At 33.7% G+C, this 19,600-nt stretch overlaps 2 protein-coding genes across 2 annotated transcripts; both read right to left on the bottom strand.

Moving 5' to 3' along the window:
- Window positions 1-9,263: 9,263 nt before the first annotated feature.
- Window positions 9,264-11,562, bottom strand: LOC126714447 (protein trichome birefringence-like 33). Its single transcript, XM_050414601.1, has 4 exons — window positions 10,534-11,562; window positions 10,266-10,446; window positions 9,978-10,156; window positions 9,264-9,863 (listed from the first exon to the last, which is right to left on the bottom strand). The coding sequence occupies exons 1-4, from the start codon at window positions 11,544-11,546 to the stop codon at window positions 9,365-9,367; spliced, it is 1,872 nt and encodes a 623-aa protein (XP_050270558.1). The 5' UTR covers window positions 11,547-11,562; the 3' UTR covers window positions 9,264-9,364.
- Window positions 11,563-13,214: 1,652 nt separating this feature from the next.
- Window positions 13,215-14,894, bottom strand: LOC126701791 (protein trichome birefringence-like 42). Its single transcript, XM_050400165.1, has 4 exons — window positions 14,380-14,894; window positions 14,107-14,287; window positions 13,822-13,997; window positions 13,215-13,710 (listed from the first exon to the last, which is right to left on the bottom strand). The coding sequence occupies exons 1-4, from the start codon at window positions 14,892-14,894 to the stop codon at window positions 13,215-13,217; spliced, it is 1,368 nt and encodes a 455-aa protein (XP_050256122.1).
- Between the last annotated feature and the right edge of the window lie 4,706 nt (window positions 14,895-19,600).

The raw sequence follows: 19,600 nt of genomic DNA, 5'->3' as shown, positions 1-19,600 counted from the left end.
TGTAAGAGAGATAATATGGGCCGTGAGCTTTGATTCATTGTGTGAGCTCGATCCATATGTTGATGTTGATTATATCATGGGTTATGATCCCAATTGATGAAAAGGAAATGTGGACTATGAATCCGTTTCTTGAAGTAAGGATCTCACAGGCCATGTGAGCCCCATCCATGTAGTTGAATGAGATATGAGCTTATTTTGGGCTTTAAATAGATTTACCCGAAAAAAACAATAATGTGTTGATGTGACATGGGGTGCCAATGAAGTAATGCCACGTGGGCCGAAAAAACAGTCCTCAACACCAATTGCGCAGATTCCAGTACATGACTTCAATCACCAACTAGAGAAGGTTGTTGGCTGCAAAGTTCTTCAGTTCATCCACACGATGAAGATCAAGAAGATGCTTGGTCACAAAATCCAAGGGTGCACAAACACAGTAACTTCTTCAGAAGAGATGAACTAGGGCAAAACTTTGTCTCCGGTTACAATTTGCTTAAATAAACTTTTCTCAAAGCTTGTGCAACTTGTGAATACTTTGACGGCCCTTAAAATAATCATTTTATATGTTTAGGGTTAAGAGAAAAGAAGTCTCAAAGACACATTCAAGGATTCCAAGAAAACATATTAGAATTACTAATTCTTTCTTAAACCTCGACAGATAGAAGGTGTTGAGCAGCTGTCGAGCACACGGGCTGAACAGCTTCTTAAACCTTGACACATGCTAGAAGTCGAGCTTTAATGAACTTGCACTTCTCAGCTTGTTTCTTGGACAGATTTGATGACTTCAACACTTGATCTTGAAATACAGTTTCTTGAAATATTAAAAACACCTAGATCTACCCAATTACAAGTAAAGTGCGTTTTGTCAAAGGATTAACCAATTACATAAAATAGTGATATATGTTCCTAATAAGTGAATCACATATGTCCTAACATATAAGTATATTAATGAAGAAAAAATCCATGTCATATGTGAATAAAGTAAACAAGAAAAACACATTATTAAAGGAAAATAACAATAAAATGTCATATGTAAGTGAAGTAATAAAAGTTTTTTAAAAAAGAAAGAGAAGTGAAGTAATTAAAAAAAATGGTTTAGGAAAAAAAATAATGATTCATTTACATGCTGGTTGAAATCACCATGTCGAGTGAAATTTAGTGCAATTGACCAAAACAGGTAGAATGAAGCATAATGGGCCGAAATTTGGAACGAGATGGAATAGAGGTGTGATTTGTACCGATTAACTAATTGGAATAGAAAATTCCGGCCATTTCAAGTGGAATGGAAAGGAATTCATAGGTTATTAAGGCAATGGCCTAAGGACCTGAATGGAAGAAGGTCCCCGAAAATAAAATATTTTATACTTATTTGTTTTATAGTATTGCAAACTTAATTAAGACCTCTCACCTAGCAAAAAAAGAAAAAAGAAAAAGATTTTTTCTATTGGCCAATAGAATGCCTTGTTTATCTATTTTACAATGTAAAAATTTTAATTACAACCCAAAAGTTTAATGAATAAAATAATTTTTAAAGATATTATATTCTTTTTGAATGTTGTGAATTTTGTTAATACGTTTTTCTATTTTTGCGATAGTTTATGAGTGTACAAATTTTTACTCTTCCTTTTTCTCTCTATCACAATTAAAATTAGAATTATTAATTTTTTGGACAAATTCATTATTGAATTCTGTTGTTCAATGCCGAAAGTCCAATATTGCCAAGATAGACAATAACCATCTCAAACATGATATTTATTTTAATACTGATTGTTTAGATCTATTTTTAGAATTAGCAGTTTTTAAAAATATATTTTATAAATTTTTGAAAATAGTCCAATTAACATATTTGATTATGTAAAAAGGTAAGATTCTTTATACCTTGTATGTTTAAGTTATCTAGATTTCTCGCCTACCCACTTAGTTTCTTGAAAACCGTATGTTTATTCTTTATCTAATAATTGTATCTTGGACTAACTTCTTTACCCGTACCTATCCATTAGAGTGTGGGAACTCTTGCCCATTCTACACTCAACTGTCAATGTATTGCATCATTTATGGGGAACACCCTTGATAACTCTTGCCCACTTTTCATTGTTGTCGAGTGCGATGCAGTGCATCATTAGTAGGGGTGCCCTACCATTTATTTATATTGGATCCATTCATATTATAGTGATTTAATTTTACATTAATTGTCAACTTACCGCAACCTTCCTCCTTTACCTAGGTTTGGGATTGCATATGAACTAAATATATGGCACTAAGCACAAACATATGTGGGTTTAATAAGCAAAAACCTTTTGTTTTGAACAAATAGGTGCACAATGCAATTGACAATTAAGAAACTTCTATATTTTAGTTTGGTGTGGTGATATCTATAGTATTTTGTCTTCTTCTTCTTCTTTTTATTTTTTATTTATTTATTTTATGTTTTCACGTAAACTTCTGAAAATTCACATTTTTCCACCTCATTATTGTGGGGGCTAGAAACATTAGGTTGGGCCGAGACCTCTACCAATACCCTGACCGTCACAGCTAATTTGTAAAATAGGAAGGCAATCTACAATGGGAGATCTAAACAAGTAAAATCTAAGTTTGAATGAGTACTTTATTGATTATTGGTATGATTACTCTCTTGCTGAGGTTACAAGAAACCAAAGACAGATACAAGCTCTCTCTAAATGTTCCTACTAACTTCTTCCTATGGGGGGAAGACCCTATTTATACACCAAATGCCTCCCTTCAGTAATGGGCTGTCATGATAGAATTTAGAAGATGCTTGTCCCATTAAGTGTCTTCTCCCCCATTTTAATGATGAAAATGAACTCTTAGGATGTAAACTGTAAAGTACTATTCAGGCCAGTCATTCAGCATTAAATGTAGTTTGTGTTAGATGGGAACACCTAATTAATGCAGAGGTGATTTTTGCTTGAGTTATGAGCCACCTCACCTAGCTTCTCGGCCGGATTTTTGGGTTCAATCTTCTCCTCGGCCACTTCATTGATCATTTTTCCTTGGCCAATACTAACTGAGGAGCGATGAACTTCATCAGCTCTCCTCCGTGAATGGGTAGCCACTTCCCAATTGGGCAGTCATTCCCCTCTCAAACTTGGGTCTTACTTCCCAAAGGACACAGGCTAGGCCTGGTACCTCAGACTGCCTTATTCTCTTACTGGGCCTATGTTTTGTGGCCCTTGGAGCATACTCAGAAAATCACTTCCCTTCGATTATCATTATATATATATATATATATATATAATTGAGTTTAAATTTTTAAGGAAATGCTAAAAATACTAAGAATTTTATTACATTAGATTTATAAACTGACATAATAATGAATGTGAGTGGTGGATTTCAAAACATAATAAATGAACATCTAAATTACTTCTATGTGATTGCTTATACATCAATTTGTAAGGCTATATAGTAAATTTATAGTATCCCTAACATTACTTATTTTATAAGGACCCCAAGAAAATCCCTTTAATAGAATTTTGCCAAATTATATATTCTTTAAATGATAGAATATATAGTTTTATATATAAATAACTATCATAATTATCAAAATCCATATATATATATATATATATATATTCATATTTTGTTGAACTTTTCAATGCATTACATAGATGATTGATTAGTTGTGAAAATTCATAAGACTTTCGTTTCATTAGTCATTTAGACCATTTTATATGGAACAATGCGATGGATAAGCAACCACATGTACTAGTATTTTGTGCAAGTGTATTGCCAATTTAAAATTGAAGTTTCTTAAAATTTATTATGATAATGTTGATTGTTTTTGTAACTTGTCATGCGTAAGTTTTTTTAGAATAAAGTACACTTTCCGATCTTAAAGTTTGGGGTTATTTTTATTTTTATTTTGATTTTTTATATATGTTTTTGTTTTCATATAGGTCATATCATTCAATTTTGTTAGTAATTTGATCATTAAGTGTAGCATAAATGTTGCCCATTAAGTCATGTCACTCATATAATGCCAAATATCACTAGAATATGAATATTAATGAAAATAGATGACTTGGATGAAAATGGAATAAAAAAATTATTTGTTAAGGAGAAGAATAGATATTTCGGCTAAGCTAACCTTCCAAAAACCAATCTATTAGGTTTTGAAGATTTAGAATTAAATATTTAGAATCATATTTTGTATGTGTTGCCAAACCGAGAACAAAACATGTCTAGTCTATGTGTTAGGCAATGTTAAAAGGTGTAGGTTTCAAGTATCAAGTTCGAGCTGACTATAGAAAAGGGAAGTCATAATCTGCTAAGCTCGATCGATCAAGAATCGCAGAAAAAGAAATTCTACAAAATTTTAAATTAGGCCTAAGCCCGTGAAATCATTTAGGGTTTCATTCTAACTTGTCCACATATAAAAGGGAAACCCTAGCTACATTTTGGAGATCTTTGGAAGACTTGTGTGTTACTCTTTGTGAGATCTGAGAGGTGCTATACCTTCTAACTACATAAGCGTCTAGCGGAATAAGATCTACAATCAAGCATTGGTAGAACCTAGTTGCTGCTACAAAGATCAACAACTGAAGGTGATTTGAAACCTTTGAGTGAGATCTCAAAGTCTCAAGCGTGGGTGCTTGTGTTGCAGTAAATCTAAGGGGAGAAGGAGTCCGTGGATTCAGAGCTTGCACGTGATTGTGTCAGTAAATTACTATTGGAGGTAGCAATAGAATTAGGGTTAAATCTGATTGTAAAAACTTCAATTTTCTTATAGTGGATTTGCTTTACTTTGAGTATAGTTAGGTCAAATCCCCCTAGGTTTTTACCTTGAAATGGTTTGTTTTATTGGTTTTCCTGGGTCATCATATTGTGGTGTTATTTACTTTTCCGCGGTACATGATATGATATATGTTTGTTTAACCTAAATCTAAATAATAAACCTAATAATCAACTTGGTTAATTAATCAGGTTAAACAATCTAGTTTAAGGGGTTTAAACAGAACAAACACAATCAAACCTTTTACCATAGAATCTATATGTGACCGTTCAAGCCATGGTTTTGAAATCCGGACCGGGTTAACCGGGAACCGGTCATCACACCGGTTTTTTTAACTAAGAAACGGGAAAATTAAAATTTTTTGTGAACCACTTGACCCGTGGTTAAATTGTCTGGGTTTCTAAATCGAGCACAGGTTCACCGGTCAGACCTCAAAGCCCACCCCAAAAATTTTCTCTGAAAAATGGCCAGTAGATAGCCCTTTTTGGCCGGAGCAGTATCTTGTTGGTTTTCGATTGAAGCCCAAGCCCCATGAATCTCTTATGAAGCTCCAATAGCTTATAGTCCCTGGATCTTTACTGGTTTGGGAGGTTCAGATTTGTTTTGGAGAGACTGGGACAAGAAAGACAAAGAGGGAGAAAGAGAGGAGGGAGAGAAGGTAGCTTCTTCTAACTTCTGAAATGTTATAATGAGATGGTAAGAGCACTAGCATTGAAAAATGCTAAAGCCATATTTAAGGCATTTTTGATATTTTAGAGGACAAAAACACTTGCATCAAACAATGCTAAACCACACTATTGCAAAATTTTTTGCAATAGTGCTACAGTACAATTCTAAACTTAGAATTGTACTGTAGCACTATGCTAAAAAATATATATATATTTTATTCCATCCCTTAGTTAAAAAAAAGTGATGATGTGAAAGAAATAATAAAGAAAGATTAAAAAAATAATATTTTAATGAAAAAGTAAAATAATAGAGTTTTTGGATGTAGGGTGTATTGTAAAATGGTATGGTATAATTGATAAAGTAACTTTTTGAGATGGTAAAATAGGATAGAATAGCATTCTTCAATGCTGATGCTCTAATAAAGTCTCAAGTCTAATGCATTGGGAGTGGTTTATTTTTTTGGGAAATAGGGATTTTTAAAAAATACATAAATATCTTTGCCCTCTTGTCATGTCAATATTCATTAGTGTACTTTTTCTTTTCTTTTCTAAATTTTGCATTTTTGTGCGGGCTGTTTCTCACTTCACAGTTGGAGACTTGGAGTATTCCTATATCATTTCATATATTTAAATTTAAAGTATAATTTTATTCAGTTATATTAGTAAATTAAAGTTTTTGAAATATTATTATAAGTATGGATTTGTCGAAATATTTAAACTAATAGTAGGATAATATTTATTTAACTTTCGTAATTAATTAAGAAAATTTTATTTTTATCTTTAATCCATATATAATTAATCAACTATAAATACTATTTTAGTCTATATTGCTAATTTTTCATATTTATTTTATATTATTTAATTATTAAATTAATTATGACATTATCATAATTCGACCTCAGTCAAATCTCTGTCTGACTTTAAAAATCTTGAACATTTCCTTTATATTACCCCTCATCCTTCAAAATAGTAAAGGGAAGTAATTTTGCATTTATCTATTTTTTATGGGTACATACGTGAGTATAATACTTCAATTTACTAGTTCTAACAGCTTCAGCTAGAGAACCAATTCAAGCTCGGTAGTACTGGTTTAGACTTTCCAAACTAACTATTTGGCCAGTTTGCGTTGCTGGGACCTGGGTTGAGCTAATGAGTTTATGAATGAAATAAAACCAGCTTGGGGGGTATCTTAAAAAAAATAAAGAAAAGATATTCGGCTAAGGTTTTTCCAAAAACCACACAATCCATGTGGCAATTCAAGCCACATATTCCTCAGTTTCTTTCTCTGGCCTTTATCTCTCACCCTTCAAAATTGCAAGGGCCAGTAATTTTTTTTTTTTTTTTTTTTTTTAAGGGTACCCAGTACCCACTCGAGTATAATGCTTCAATTTGGTTCTAATGGTCCCTGCGAACCAAATCAAGCTCAATGGTACTGGTTTAGACTTTTACCGAACCACATTTGACAAGTTTTGCATTGCTGGCTGGGTTGAGCTAATGAGTTTATGTACAGTCGGTTGTCGTTAATTACCAGCATTGTTGGTGGATAAACCACCATGAGGCTATTACTACCAGTGGCGGAGCCAGGAATTTAGGTCGGGAGGCAAGATTAAAAGACAAGATTGAAAGGAAAAAATTAATCTAAAAAAATTAATCAATATTAATAACAAAATAAATAAACAGCTATATGATTATGTAATTGTCGTACAGAATCTAACATAAAATGTAAATTTTAATTTATTTTTTTCACACCCTAGCTTATTTTACTCAATTGCCCTCGATGATTTTTCATATTTTGAAACCGCTCCATGATTTCTTCACACTCAATAGTCTTAAATATATCTTTCTCAATATATGTGATTAAGCAATCATTCATCCACTGATCTCCTATTCGATTACGTAATCGATTTTTAATTATGTTCATTGCTAAAAAAAAGCTTTTAAACAGTAGCTATTGCAAATGGTAAGATTAATGCCAAAGTCACTAATGAGTAAACCAATGGATATGAAACATACATTTTCATTTCTACCATCATTTCTACCATCCTTACACTCAATAGCTTTATTTGCTTTATGGGTCTGTTTGGATACTATTTATTGTTGAAAACTAAAAACATTGTTGTAAAGTAATTTTTAAATGTGTGAATAGTACTGTGAGACTCAGTTTTAAAGTTGTTTTTGTTGAAAAAAGTAGTTTGTGGATTCTGTGAACAGTGCATGGGATCCACTGTTTTTAAAGACAGGCGCAGACATGTACTGAATAATCTGTATCCAAACTCCACCTCTTACATACCTTTTTTTAATTTATTTATTTTTATTTTTTATTTTTTTTTCAGAGTCCTATGTTAGTAATGAATCCTATTCCGTGAAGGTGTAGCCAGTTGCAAGGTTGTCATTTATTATTTTTTTAATAATTACGGACCCACTTGTAGTACTTTTTTGTCTCCTCCATTAAGCTTTTGTGTTCAGACTACTATTCAATGAATCATTGTAGAGATTTTTTATTTTTATTTTTAATCATTACTAAGTGGGACCCATTAGTTTATATATTAGAATTGTAGTAGGTGTAGAAGTCTACTTAGAGCATCTTCAGCAGCTTCTCTATATTTTTGTACTGTTTGGACAATGAACAGTAACATTTATTTTTTACTAATCTGCTTTTTCAAATACATCTTCCAATAGATTTTCTATCTTTTCTCTATCTCATTTAAATATTATTTCTTCATTAGCAAATTTTTTTTAAGTTCTAAAGAAGCTGTTGGAGCTTGTTTTTCCTATTTTTCTGGTTTCATTCTTTATATTTTGGTTTTACTTACTTTATTGGAGATGCTAGGGGTGTGCATGGGTCGGGTTGGGTCGGGTTGAGGGGATTTTTTGACCCAACCCACCATGGTGGGTCAAAAAAAACCCAACCCAACCCAACCCATCACATAAGTCCAACCCAACCCAACCCACATGGGTCGGGTTGGGTCGGGTTGAACCCATGGGTTTGAAATTTATTATTATTATTATTAAATTGAGTAAAAAAAAATTAAAATATTAAAAAAACCTAAAGATTAGTATCAATGTAACTCCTTAAAGGCAAACAACACTAATGACTAAACAACAATAGTAATTTATTAGGATTTGTGTGAACTAATTAGCTTTTATATAGGATAGGAAGAACTGACTATTTAAAAAAATTTATTAATTATATAATATATTTTATATATATTAAATTAGTATTAGTAGGAGGAACTGAGGAAATACTGTTCTACAACTGTTTTTTTTTTTAATTATTAAATATATATATATATATATATATATATATAAGTTCCCTACAATTGATTTAAAAAAAATTATTAAATATAAAAATATATTTTAAATATATATTAAATATGGGTGGGTTGGGTTGGGTTTGGCGGGTTTGTAATTTTATGACCCAGACCCAACCCAACCCGCCATAAAATTTTTTTTTTGTAACCCAACCCAACCCACCAAGCCATAAAAACCGACCCAACCCGGCGGGTCGGGTCGGGTTTGGTGAGTCGGTGGATTTTCTGCACACCCCTAGGAGATGCTCTTAGAAAAGGTACGGTGAATTGAGAAATTTCTTTTGTCTTTTGTGTAGGGGCAAATAAGGTATTTTAGGTTATTATGGGCCTTTTTGGTTTGTGTGTTTAAACAAAAATTTTTAATTTTTTTAAAAATACGTGTAAGTGAAAATCTAAATGGTTTAGAAAGAAAATCACATATGAACCTTGTTTGACATCAAAGTAGGAGTAAAAAAAAAAAAAAAAAAAAACCTAGAGCTCATTTATAATTATCAAAAAATATATATATATATATATATATATATATATATAAAAATGTAGCCCATGTGAATTGCACATTACTTAATTCTCTTGGAATTACAATATTTCTACATTGAAAAAAAGATCATATATTCAAGCAAACAATTAGATGTTAAGAACTAGAAATATCTAGGAAGTTTGTCTAAGACCATAGATGCATACACTAGCCTGTTCCATGTATCTGGCAATCCAGGCAAACACCAGTGGCTGCAATCAGCATAAGACCAAGGTTGTCTTCGTTGCGTTGCTGTCAATAGCTTCCCTTGCTTTGATGTGTAAACTGATGGATGTGCATCTCTACGATACTGAGATAGCTTTGTGATGTTCAAGTACTTCACTGGTTTCTTCGTGCTGCTAATAGTTCTCTCAACAATCTTCACCATTGACTTTGGAAATATTGCTTTATAGGACTCATCCATGATGAGTTTAGTTTCATTGTAGCACCACTGCTTCCCTTTGTGTTCTGGTGATATGCTTCGAAAAAAGACCTTGGTTTTGTCTATGTCCACAGTCTTATCAATCCAGCGAGCCCAAGTCTTCATGGCCATCTCAAATGCTAATCCAGTCTCCATTTTATCCACCTCCACCACTTTTTTCCTATACTGAAAGAAGTCGAACCTGCAAATTAATATCACTCCAATTAGATACAACAACACAATCTTTTTCCCATGTTTTTGTAGTGCAAGTTTATGAGCTGGTTATAATAATTCACACAAGACTAAAAAGCTTAACTCTTTGATTTTCCCCGGGTGATTCCACCAGTGGCCGGTGTTAAATACCATAATATGAGCACCATGCCAATTCTGTGCTGAGGCTGAAAGTTTGTCTAGCCTCATAATTTTTTTACCACGTCTTTCTTTCAATTCTATTAGAAAGGGGCTCCAGTAGAACTCCACAGAACAATTGTAGTCCTGTTACATTGCAGATTATTCATCTTGTTAAGGATTTGTAGCTATCATTATGTATGAACAACTATTTGAAATAAGTAGAAGAGACAGTATGATGAAGCATTCATCTTACCTTTGCTCTAAGAACCTTGTAGTCACCACTTTTCACATTAACATAGGCTTGTGAAGAAGGAATAGGAATAGCAGAGTAAAGAAGGCAAGCAAGAGATTCCCACTGATTTCTGTTGAGTGAGTCTCCAACTATAATCACTCTCTTCCCTCTAAGTCTCTCTAACATGTCTGTACCATTAAACCTTAAAAAACAAAACCTTGTCAGCATTGGAAGAATTTGCATTGATTGAAATAAAAATAAAGTAAAAGTTGGCCAGTTTTTAACTTACCTGGGAATCTCACACCCCTTAGCTTCCCAATTCCATTTTTCGTATACGAAATCTGGTCTTCCATTCCTTTGGCAACTAACTTGATCACTAAGAAATGGACACTGTGACCTATTATACATAGGACTTGCTATCGGGTCATAAACCCATTTTCCATCAAAGATGTTGCAGACATGTTCTTCCTCATTTGTCTCATTTTCATGTTCTCCAACGTTTGATGGTTGCAAAAACTGCATGCTTGCTGCTGGATGCGGAGCCGAGTTGCCGCTATGTTCTTCCTTATTTATCTCTTTTACATGTTCTCCAACATGTGATGGTTCCAAAAACTGAATGCTTGCTGCTGGCTGCTGAGCTGAGTTGCCGCTATGGTCTTCCTTATTTATCTCTTTTTCATGTTCTCCAACGTTTGATTTTTCCAAAAACTGAATGCTTGCTGCTGGCTGCTGAGCCAAGTTGCCACTGTGGTCTTCCTCATTTATCTCTTTCTCATGTTCTCCAACATATGATGGTTCCAAAAACTGAATGCTTGCTGTTGGCTGCTGAGCCAAGTTGCCGCTGTGGACCTCATTTGTCTCTTTGTCATGTTCTCCAACATATGATGGTTCCAAAAATTGAATGCTTACTGCTGGCTGCTGAGCCAAGTGGCCGCTATGTTCTTCCTCATTTGTCACTTTTTCATGTTCTCCAACGTTTGATGGTTCCCAAAACTGAATGTTTGCTGCTGGCTGCTGAGCCAAGTTGCCGCCATGTTCTTCCTCATTTGCCTCTTTTTCATGTTCTCCAACGTTTGATGGTTCCAAATGCTGCATGCTTGCTGCTGGATGCTGAGCCGAGTCATTGGAAGATGTTGTTGCTGATAATGTAATGTCTTGAACACCGGATAGTTTTTCACTGTCATGGCCCTGATTCAAACAAACTAGCAGAGTAATGCAGCTTAGGAAACTTGCAAATATACAGAACCTCCATTTGTCAGTGATAGTGGAACTTATCTTCATGGCTATGATGCTATTTCTCATAAGTTGAAGGCAGGGTTATTTCTCTTTATGTTGAAGGCACGTGATGGTTTGTCTGGTTCAGAATGGACTTTAGGTTAGCTAGAAGCAGTGGCGGAGCCACTAAGGGACCCCATAACCCATTATGTTTTTGTAATCTCTCTCTCTAAGGGGGACCACATAGCCCATGAAGTTTTTGTAATCTCTCTCACTGTAAGGGTACCCCATAGAAATAAAGATATCTCTGATGCATCAGGTACCAACTGATGCAGGTAAAAGAAGAATCTCTAACACAGAATAGCTACAACCCTTCCCCAAACCTAAGTTCTACAAGATACTAACATAATGCTTAATTAGGAACAAATGCAGTAACATAATTGTGTCCAAAACATAAATAATACGTGGTATGATTGGTGGCTTGAATAGTGCACGTGATAGTGCATAGTCCTTGTCTTGGAAGAATTTGTAAACCAAGTCGTAGTTATATTAGGACTTGTATAGGGGACTTTGTGATATTCTCTCACATAATATACCCTAGCCAACTTATACTTTGTATAAATATATTTGTTATGCAGCAATTGATTTATTAGTGATTAAAGGCAGCCGCATATTATTTTAGAGTTCTAAGCTGTGCTTTGTTTTGAGAGAAATTTAGGTTTTCTTTAGTCATGTGCTTCTAGTGATTGAAGGCTCTTTTGGATGTATTTGTGAGAGTGGTCAAAAGCTAAATCATGTAAATTTTTGTGTTCCATGTGATTGTTTTGTTATTTGAATACACAAAACAAATAGATATTTATGCGCTTCCACTATTCTCAACAAATTGGTATTAAAGCTTCCGCTTTTACAATAATACATTTTATTTTTTATTGGGTAAAAATCATAGAGGCCTATTGTATATGACTTCATCATCCTTATATGTAGGGGCAATTACTTGTGTTAATAGGTCATGTTCGTGTCATGTTGATGAATGGGTATTAGACTATATAGCTTAACCCTAACTCGACTCATTTTATAATCGAATCAAAACCCCTCAACCTTAAGACTACTCATTTATTAAGCTGACTAACATGACATAACCTATTTTAACCCTTTTAATATACAATCTAAGTTTTTTTCCCCTTTGTTTTCGGTAAAAGGGTTAGGACTTTTAGTTTCAATGAAGAATTTATCAATATAATCATTAAAATTCTTTTAATTACTCAATTCTTTTTAGAGTTCAAATTTATGTTAGATAAAAATGATATGTAATTATGCGAATTAAGCCATTTCGTGTTAATTACCCGCAATTGACCCATTTATTAATGATGTTAAAACGTGTCACTTGCTTTGACATGAATCCCTTTAAATTAAACATATGAAAATTGTGACCTATATATAGGTTCAATTTTTCCAACTGCAATCACATTAGGGGAATTTAATAATGGGAGCTTTAATTTGCCTTCTTATCCATTCTTATGAGAATTGGATAGGACATTAATGCCATTAATTCTCATGAGGTTCTACTAAAACGAATACAAATACTATAATTTATTATTATAAAATTAATTACAAATACTTGCAAGTTTATGTTTAACTTGAGATTCACTCCAAATATAATAAAATACCCCGCCTTAGAAATTCTTTGGCAGTTTCAAATTTTCTACAATGGGAATCATTTTTTCATACAAAAAATTCAAAATCAAACAATACATATTAAGAACTAGAAGTTTCTTTGGAGTTGTCTAAGACCATAGATGCAAACAGTAGCCTGTTCCATGTATCTGGCAATCCAGGCAAACACCAATGGCTACAATCGGCATGAAACCCAGTTTGTTCTGGTGTCAATAGCGTTCCTTTCTTTGATTTGTAAACTGATGGATGTGCATCTCTACGATACTGAGATAGCTTTGTGATGTTCAAGTACCTCACTGGTTTTCTCATGTTACCAATTGTTCTCTCAATAATCTCTACCATTGACTTTGGAAATTTTACTTCATAGGACTCATCCATGATGGGTTTGGTTTCATTGTAACACCACTGCTTCCCTTTGTGTTCTGGTGATATGCTTCGAAAAAAGACCTTGGTATTGTTCATGTCCACATTCTTATCAATCCAGCGAGCCCAAGTCTTCATGGCCATCTCAAATGCTAATTCAGTCTCCATTTTATCCACCTCCACCACCTTTTTTCTATACTGAAAGAAGTCCAACCTGCAAATGTCACTCCAATTAGGATATAACCGCACAATCTTTTTCCCATGTTTTTATAGTGCAAGTTTATGAGCCTCTCATAATAATTCACACAACACAAAAAAAGCTTACTTTTTGATTTTCAAAGGGTGTTCCCACCAGTGACCGGTGTTAAATACCATAATATGAGCACCATGCCAATTCTGTGCGGCTGAAAGTCGGTCTAACCTCATAATTTTACTACCACGATTTTCTTTCACTTGTGTTAGAAAGGGGCTCCAGTAGAACTCCACCGAACAATTATAGTCCTGTTACATTGCAGATTATTCATCTTGTTAAGGATTTTAGCTGTCACTATGTATGAACAGGTACAGAAATACGTAGAAGAGAGAGTATATGGTGAAACAGTCATTTTACCTTTGCTCTAAGAACCTTGTTGGCATTACTTTTCACATTAATATAGGCTTGTGAAGAAGGAATAGGAATAGCAGAGTAAATAAGGCAAGCAAGAGATTCCCACTGGTTTCTGTTGAGTGAGTCTCCAGCTAATATCACTCTCTTCCCTCTAAGTCTCTCTAACAAGTCTGTACCATTAAACCTTAAAAACCAACCTTGTCAACAAACAACAATGGATGAACTTGCATTAATTGAAATAAAAACAAAGTTAAAGTTGGCAAGCTTTTAACTTACCTAGGAATCTCACACCCCTTAGCTTCCCAACTCCAACTTTCGTATTCAAAATCTGCCCTTCCATTCCTTTGGCAACTGACTTGATCACTAAGAAATGGACACTGTGACCAATTATACAAAGGACTTGCTGTCGGATTATAAGTCCACTTTCCATCAAAGATGTTGCAGATATGTTCTTCTTCATTTGACCCTTTTTCATGTTCTCGAGTGTTTGATGGTTCCTCCGAAAATTTCATGCTTGCTGTTGGATGATGAGACAAGTTGCTGCCATGTTCTTTCTCATTTGTCTCTTTTTCATGTTCTCCAATGTTTGATGGTTTTAAAATCTGCGCGCTTGCTGCTGGCTGGTGAGCCGAGTCATTAGATGATGTTGTTGATAATGTTATGTTTTGAACATGGGATAGCTTTTCACTGTCATGTCCTTGATTCAGAACGGATAACAGAATAATGCAACTTATGAAACTTGCAAATGTACAGAACCTCCATTTGTTTTTGATAGTGGAACTCATCTTCATGGCTATGATGTTATCTCTCTGAAGTTGAAAGCCCTTTACGGCTTGTCTGGTTCAAAATGGACTTTGGGTTAGCTATAAGCAGTAGCGAAGCCACTAAGGGTACCCCATAGCTCATGATTTCTTTTTTTTTGGCAATCTCTCTCTATAGGAAGAAATTTTATTAATAACACCTTAATAATCAATTAATCATCACCTCCTTCTAAAAAGTATTTATGGGAACAGATTTTTTCCTACTCCTAGAAAAAGTCATACACTTCTACCAGAGAAAGGAAAACATTTTAAATTTTTTGAGGTGAGAAAAACATTTTAAATTAGGAAAAAGAAAAAAAAAATCCTAATTCAGCTAAAAAAAGAAGAAGGAAAACTAACATAAAATATTGTTAAATATTTTTTTCACCCAATCCATCAATCGACAACAATTTTTATCATTGCAACTCAGTCCCTCAAATTATCATTTTAAGCCTTCTATTGTGGTTCATAGCTCACATGCTTTCAACTAATAAAATTATTGTAGCTTGTAAACTTATTAATGAGTTTGGTTACGGGTACTGATGTGATTGTAATGCTTAATTAGGGACAGATACAGTAACATAATGGTGTCCAAAACGTGAATAATACTTTGTATTTTTTACAGGGTTAAAAATCATAATTAAAGGCCTATTATATCCGACTTCATTATTCCTATATGTACTATATATGTTAGGAAAACTGTACGGTTCAAATTTTCAAACTGCAACCACATAGGGGAATTTAAAAAACTTTTTCCTCTCTTCTTGTGTATATTTTAAAAATACTTAGTATTTAAAAAAAAAAAAAATTAATGGGAGCTATAATTTGCCTTCTTATCCATTCTTAAGAGAATTTGTATAGGACAATTATGCCATTGATCCTCATGAGGAATACCATCTCTTTTTCTTTTCACTAAGCAATTGGATCGAGCTGAAATTCAATCTATCAACAAAAAATTCGTTCAAGAAGTTATTCCCAGATTTAAAGGTTACGATTGAGTGGTTTCTTAGTCAGATCCTAATCTGTGAATTAAGAAAATCAACTGATAATTTTAATCGATCTCCAAAAATGTTATCACCAAAATCACTAAATGAAGATATCAATTGCACACCCAAGGATAAGAAAACACAAACACAATTTACGTGAAAGAACATTTTTCTTGAAGAAAAAAATCATGGGACAAACTCTAAATTAATTTTTATATTCACATTGAACTTGCAATATAAACTTATATTATAGACATAAAAAGTGACAAATATCGTACATATTTGCAAAAAGTATACAATATAAGTTTATATTGTAAATAAAATATAAACATGTAAAAGTCCTAAAATTAAGTAGGATGTTCTCTCAACTTTATGCCTAACTTGAGATACTCTCAAATATAATAAAAAATTTATGTAAACTTACCTGAGGTCTTCACTCATTGTTTTAGTTGAAGCACCAATAAAAGTTTTTCTGAGAGAGAACTGCAAATTCATGTTCCTTAGTGTATGTCCCATGGCTAAATAAATAGCTCGTTTTTTCTTGCCGGAGCCAACACCGAGTTGACTCTACTCACTATTTCTTTTATGATGCTGCATCCTTGGCTGTGCTGTCACTGTATTTTTCTTTTCTTCTTTGATTTCAGGAGGCACACCCTCTCTTAAATTAAATAAATAAAAACTATAAGCCATATTTATTTATATATATAAAATAAACCCCAGGCTTTTTTTTTGGTCTTCAAAAACTCAGTGTAATCCGAATTAAGGATTTCCCTTTGCTCAATGAAATGTTGCTTTAGGAGTCTTTATCTAAGTAGATGTGGATTGGACTTGCAAACTCCCATGTAGATTTTTACGTATACCGTTAAGAGGTTTTTTCTTCAGTTTGTTATAGTGTCAGTTTTGTCCCCTATATCTACTATCAAGATGTCTTTTCGTTGAACCTTTTTTTTTTTTGAGAATCCTTTTCGTTGAACCTTATCTCCGTTCTATGTGGGGTCTCAATTCCCTAATGTTTCTCAGTCTGTCTCTACCTACCTTTAACCATTTTGTTTACATTCTTTTCTGCAACGTTCTGATGTACACACTTTTCTTGTTTTTCTGAAGCCATGAAAGCCACTGTACGTACATCTGGCATAGAACCTTAAAAACAAATTGGGTGATATATGGTAAGGGTCCCTGATGTGAGTTTTGATAAAGTTCAGTTTTGGATTGAAGTTTCCAACATCTCTATTAAGAATGTAAGAGCATGAGTTTTGATGTGGCCAAAGCAATTGGTGATTTACTTGAGGAAGTTGAGGTAGATCGATATCCCTTGGAATCGGGTTGAATGGGATAAGGGAACAGAGGGCCATCCCCTTTTTGGGATTATTGGAAGGAAAAATACAAATAGTAATTATTATATATTAATATTTAATATTTAAAAGTTCTAGTTAAAAAAATTTCATGTATTCTATTTTTTTTTTTCTTTTTGATAGAAAATTTCATATATTATAAAATTGATATTTGGTCTAAAAAATCCAAAATTTTAAAATAACCACCTATTTGTGGCCAGTAGCTCTTTTCAAATAAAAAGAAAAAAAAAAAACTAAAATCCATTTTTATTAACAAAACAAAAATAGATCCCCTAAAAAAAATATTTGATAAAGAAAAAAAAAATACTTATGTATTATAACCGTGTTTTGTATGACACTTTCAGGGTTTTTATTTATTTATTTATTTATTGAAAGATCACAAATATTATTAATTCATAACATTAGAAAGTACATTATGGAGAAGAGCTTGTTCTAAGAAATAAGGATTCTCCTTTATCCAAGTGGAGAAGTCAACAATGCCCTTGGCATGTTTTACTAAAAGGTGAGCCGGTCTATTACCCTGTCGGCGTACATGGGAGAAGGAAACCTACCGGAATTCTCTACATAGCATTTGTATTCCTAATACCACCAAGTCTACAAAGGAGGGAGGTTGAGCCAATCTAGTGATAGCACGATACAGAACAAGAGAGTCACTCTCTAGGATAAAATCTTGGATGCCAATGTCCTTAGCAAATTGCACTCCAACTTCCAAGGCCTTTACTTTTGTATCGAGCGCTCCTAGTAGGGCTAAAACTTTCTTGCTCAATGCTGCAACGACTCGACCTTAAGCATCCCTAACAACCACCGCTATCCCCACTGCTCCTTGCTCCGAGAATGTTGCCTCATCCACATTTATTTTTGAAACTAGGAGCAACTGGAGGTATCCATGTTTTACTAAAAGGTGAGCCGGTCTATTACCTTGTCAGCGTACATGGGAGAAGGAAACCTACCAGAATTCTCTACATAGCATTTGTATTCCTAATACCATCGAGTCTATAAAGGAGGGAGGCTGAGCCAATCCAGTGATAGCACGGTACAGAACAAGAGAGTCACTCTCTAGGATAAAATCTTGGATGTCAATGTCCTTAGCAAATTGCACTCCAACTTCCAAGGCCTTTGCTTTTGTATCGAGCGCTCCTAGTGGGGCTAAAACTTTCTTGCTCAATGTTGCAGCGACTTGACCTTAAGCATCCCTAACAACCACCACTATCCCCACTATTCCTTGCTCCGAGAATGTCTCCCCATCCACATTTATTTTGAAACTAGGAGTAGCTGGAGGTATCCATGATAAAACTTGTGTCGCTAGAGCCAAGGGAGTCTGAACCAAATCCACTGCTGCATAATATTCTTCCAAGTACTGCAATGCCCATGACAGTAGGACATTACCTGGTTTCACCTAAAGATTTTTTTTTTTTTTTTTTTTGGCCATCAGCAAGTTGATTTTAGAATTGAACATCATTATCAATTGAACATTTTCTATTTTGAAATTAGGGGTATCAAATGGGTGGGTTTGGGGTTGACATAATTGGGTTGGGTACATAAAACCCATTTACCCATTTATTGCTCATTTAACTAATTACTCTTGACCCAAACCCAACCCAAACCAATTATTATGGGTAAACCCCAACCCACCCAATTATCCAATAATCAAAATTACCAAAATGCCACTAAAACTTGAAAATGACTAAGTACTCCTAAAAATCCTTTAAAATTACCAAAATATCCCTAAATCTAAAAAAAGACCAAATATGCTCAAAATTACTGAAAATTACCAAAATACCCCTGAAATTTAAAAAATGTTTGAAATACCCCCAGAAACCTAAAAAATGTCCGAAATACCCTGAAACTTAAAAAATGGCCAAAATACCCTCAAGACCTAAATATGACCAAAATACCCCTGAAATCTAAAAAATGATAGAAATACCCCCAAAACCTAAAAAATTACCAAAATATCTCTGAAACCTAAAAAAATGACCAAAATATTCTTGAAATCTAAAATGACCAAAATACCACCGAAACCTAAAAAATGACCGAAATACCCCTAAAACTTAAAAACTGATTAAAATGCCCCCTAAACCTTAAAAAAAGACCGAAATACCCCCTGAAACCTTAAGAATGACCGAAATACCCCCGAAATCTAAAAAATGATCAAAATAACTCCAAAACCTAAAAATGACCAAAATACCCCCGAAATCTAAAAATTATCCAAAATACCCCTAAAACCTAAAAATGACCAAGATACCCCAGAAACCTAAAAATTGACCAAAATACCCCTGATACCTAAAAATTACCAAAATACCCCTTAAAACTAAAAAAATAACCAAAATACCCTTGAAACCTAAAAAATGATCAAAATACC

The sequence above is a fragment of the Quercus robur genome, chromosome 2 (genome assembly GCF_932294415.1).
Source record: "Quercus robur chromosome 2, dhQueRobu3.1, whole genome shotgun sequence".
Classification (NCBI taxonomy): domain Eukaryota; kingdom Viridiplantae; phylum Streptophyta; class Magnoliopsida; order Fagales; family Fagaceae; genus Quercus; species Quercus robur.
This window is presented reverse-complemented; position numbering and strand designations above follow the sequence as displayed.

Coding starts and splice junctions, on each gene's coding strand:
- LOC126701791 (XM_050400165.1), bottom strand. CDS start 14,894: ATGAAGATGAGTTCCACTATCAAAAACAAATGGAGGTTCTGTACATTT. Junction 14,288..14,379: donor AAGGGGTGTGAGATTCCTAG/GTAAGTTAAAAG, acceptor TTGGTTTTTAAG/GTTTAATGGTACAGACTTGT. Junction 13,998..14,106: donor ACAAGGTTCTTAGAGCAAAG/GTAAAATGACTG, acceptor GCAATGTAACAG/GACTATAATTGTTCGGTGGA.
- LOC126714447 (XM_050414601.1), bottom strand. CDS start 11,546: ATGAGAAATAGCATCATAGCCATGAAGATAAGTTCCACTATCACTGAC. Junction 10,447..10,533: donor AAGGGGTGTGAGATTCCCAG/GTAAGTTAAAAA, acceptor TTGTTTTTTAAG/GTTTAATGGTACAGACATGT. Junction 10,157..10,265: donor ACAAGGTTCTTAGAGCAAAG/GTAAGATGAATG, acceptor GCAATGTAACAG/GACTACAATTGTTCTGTGGA.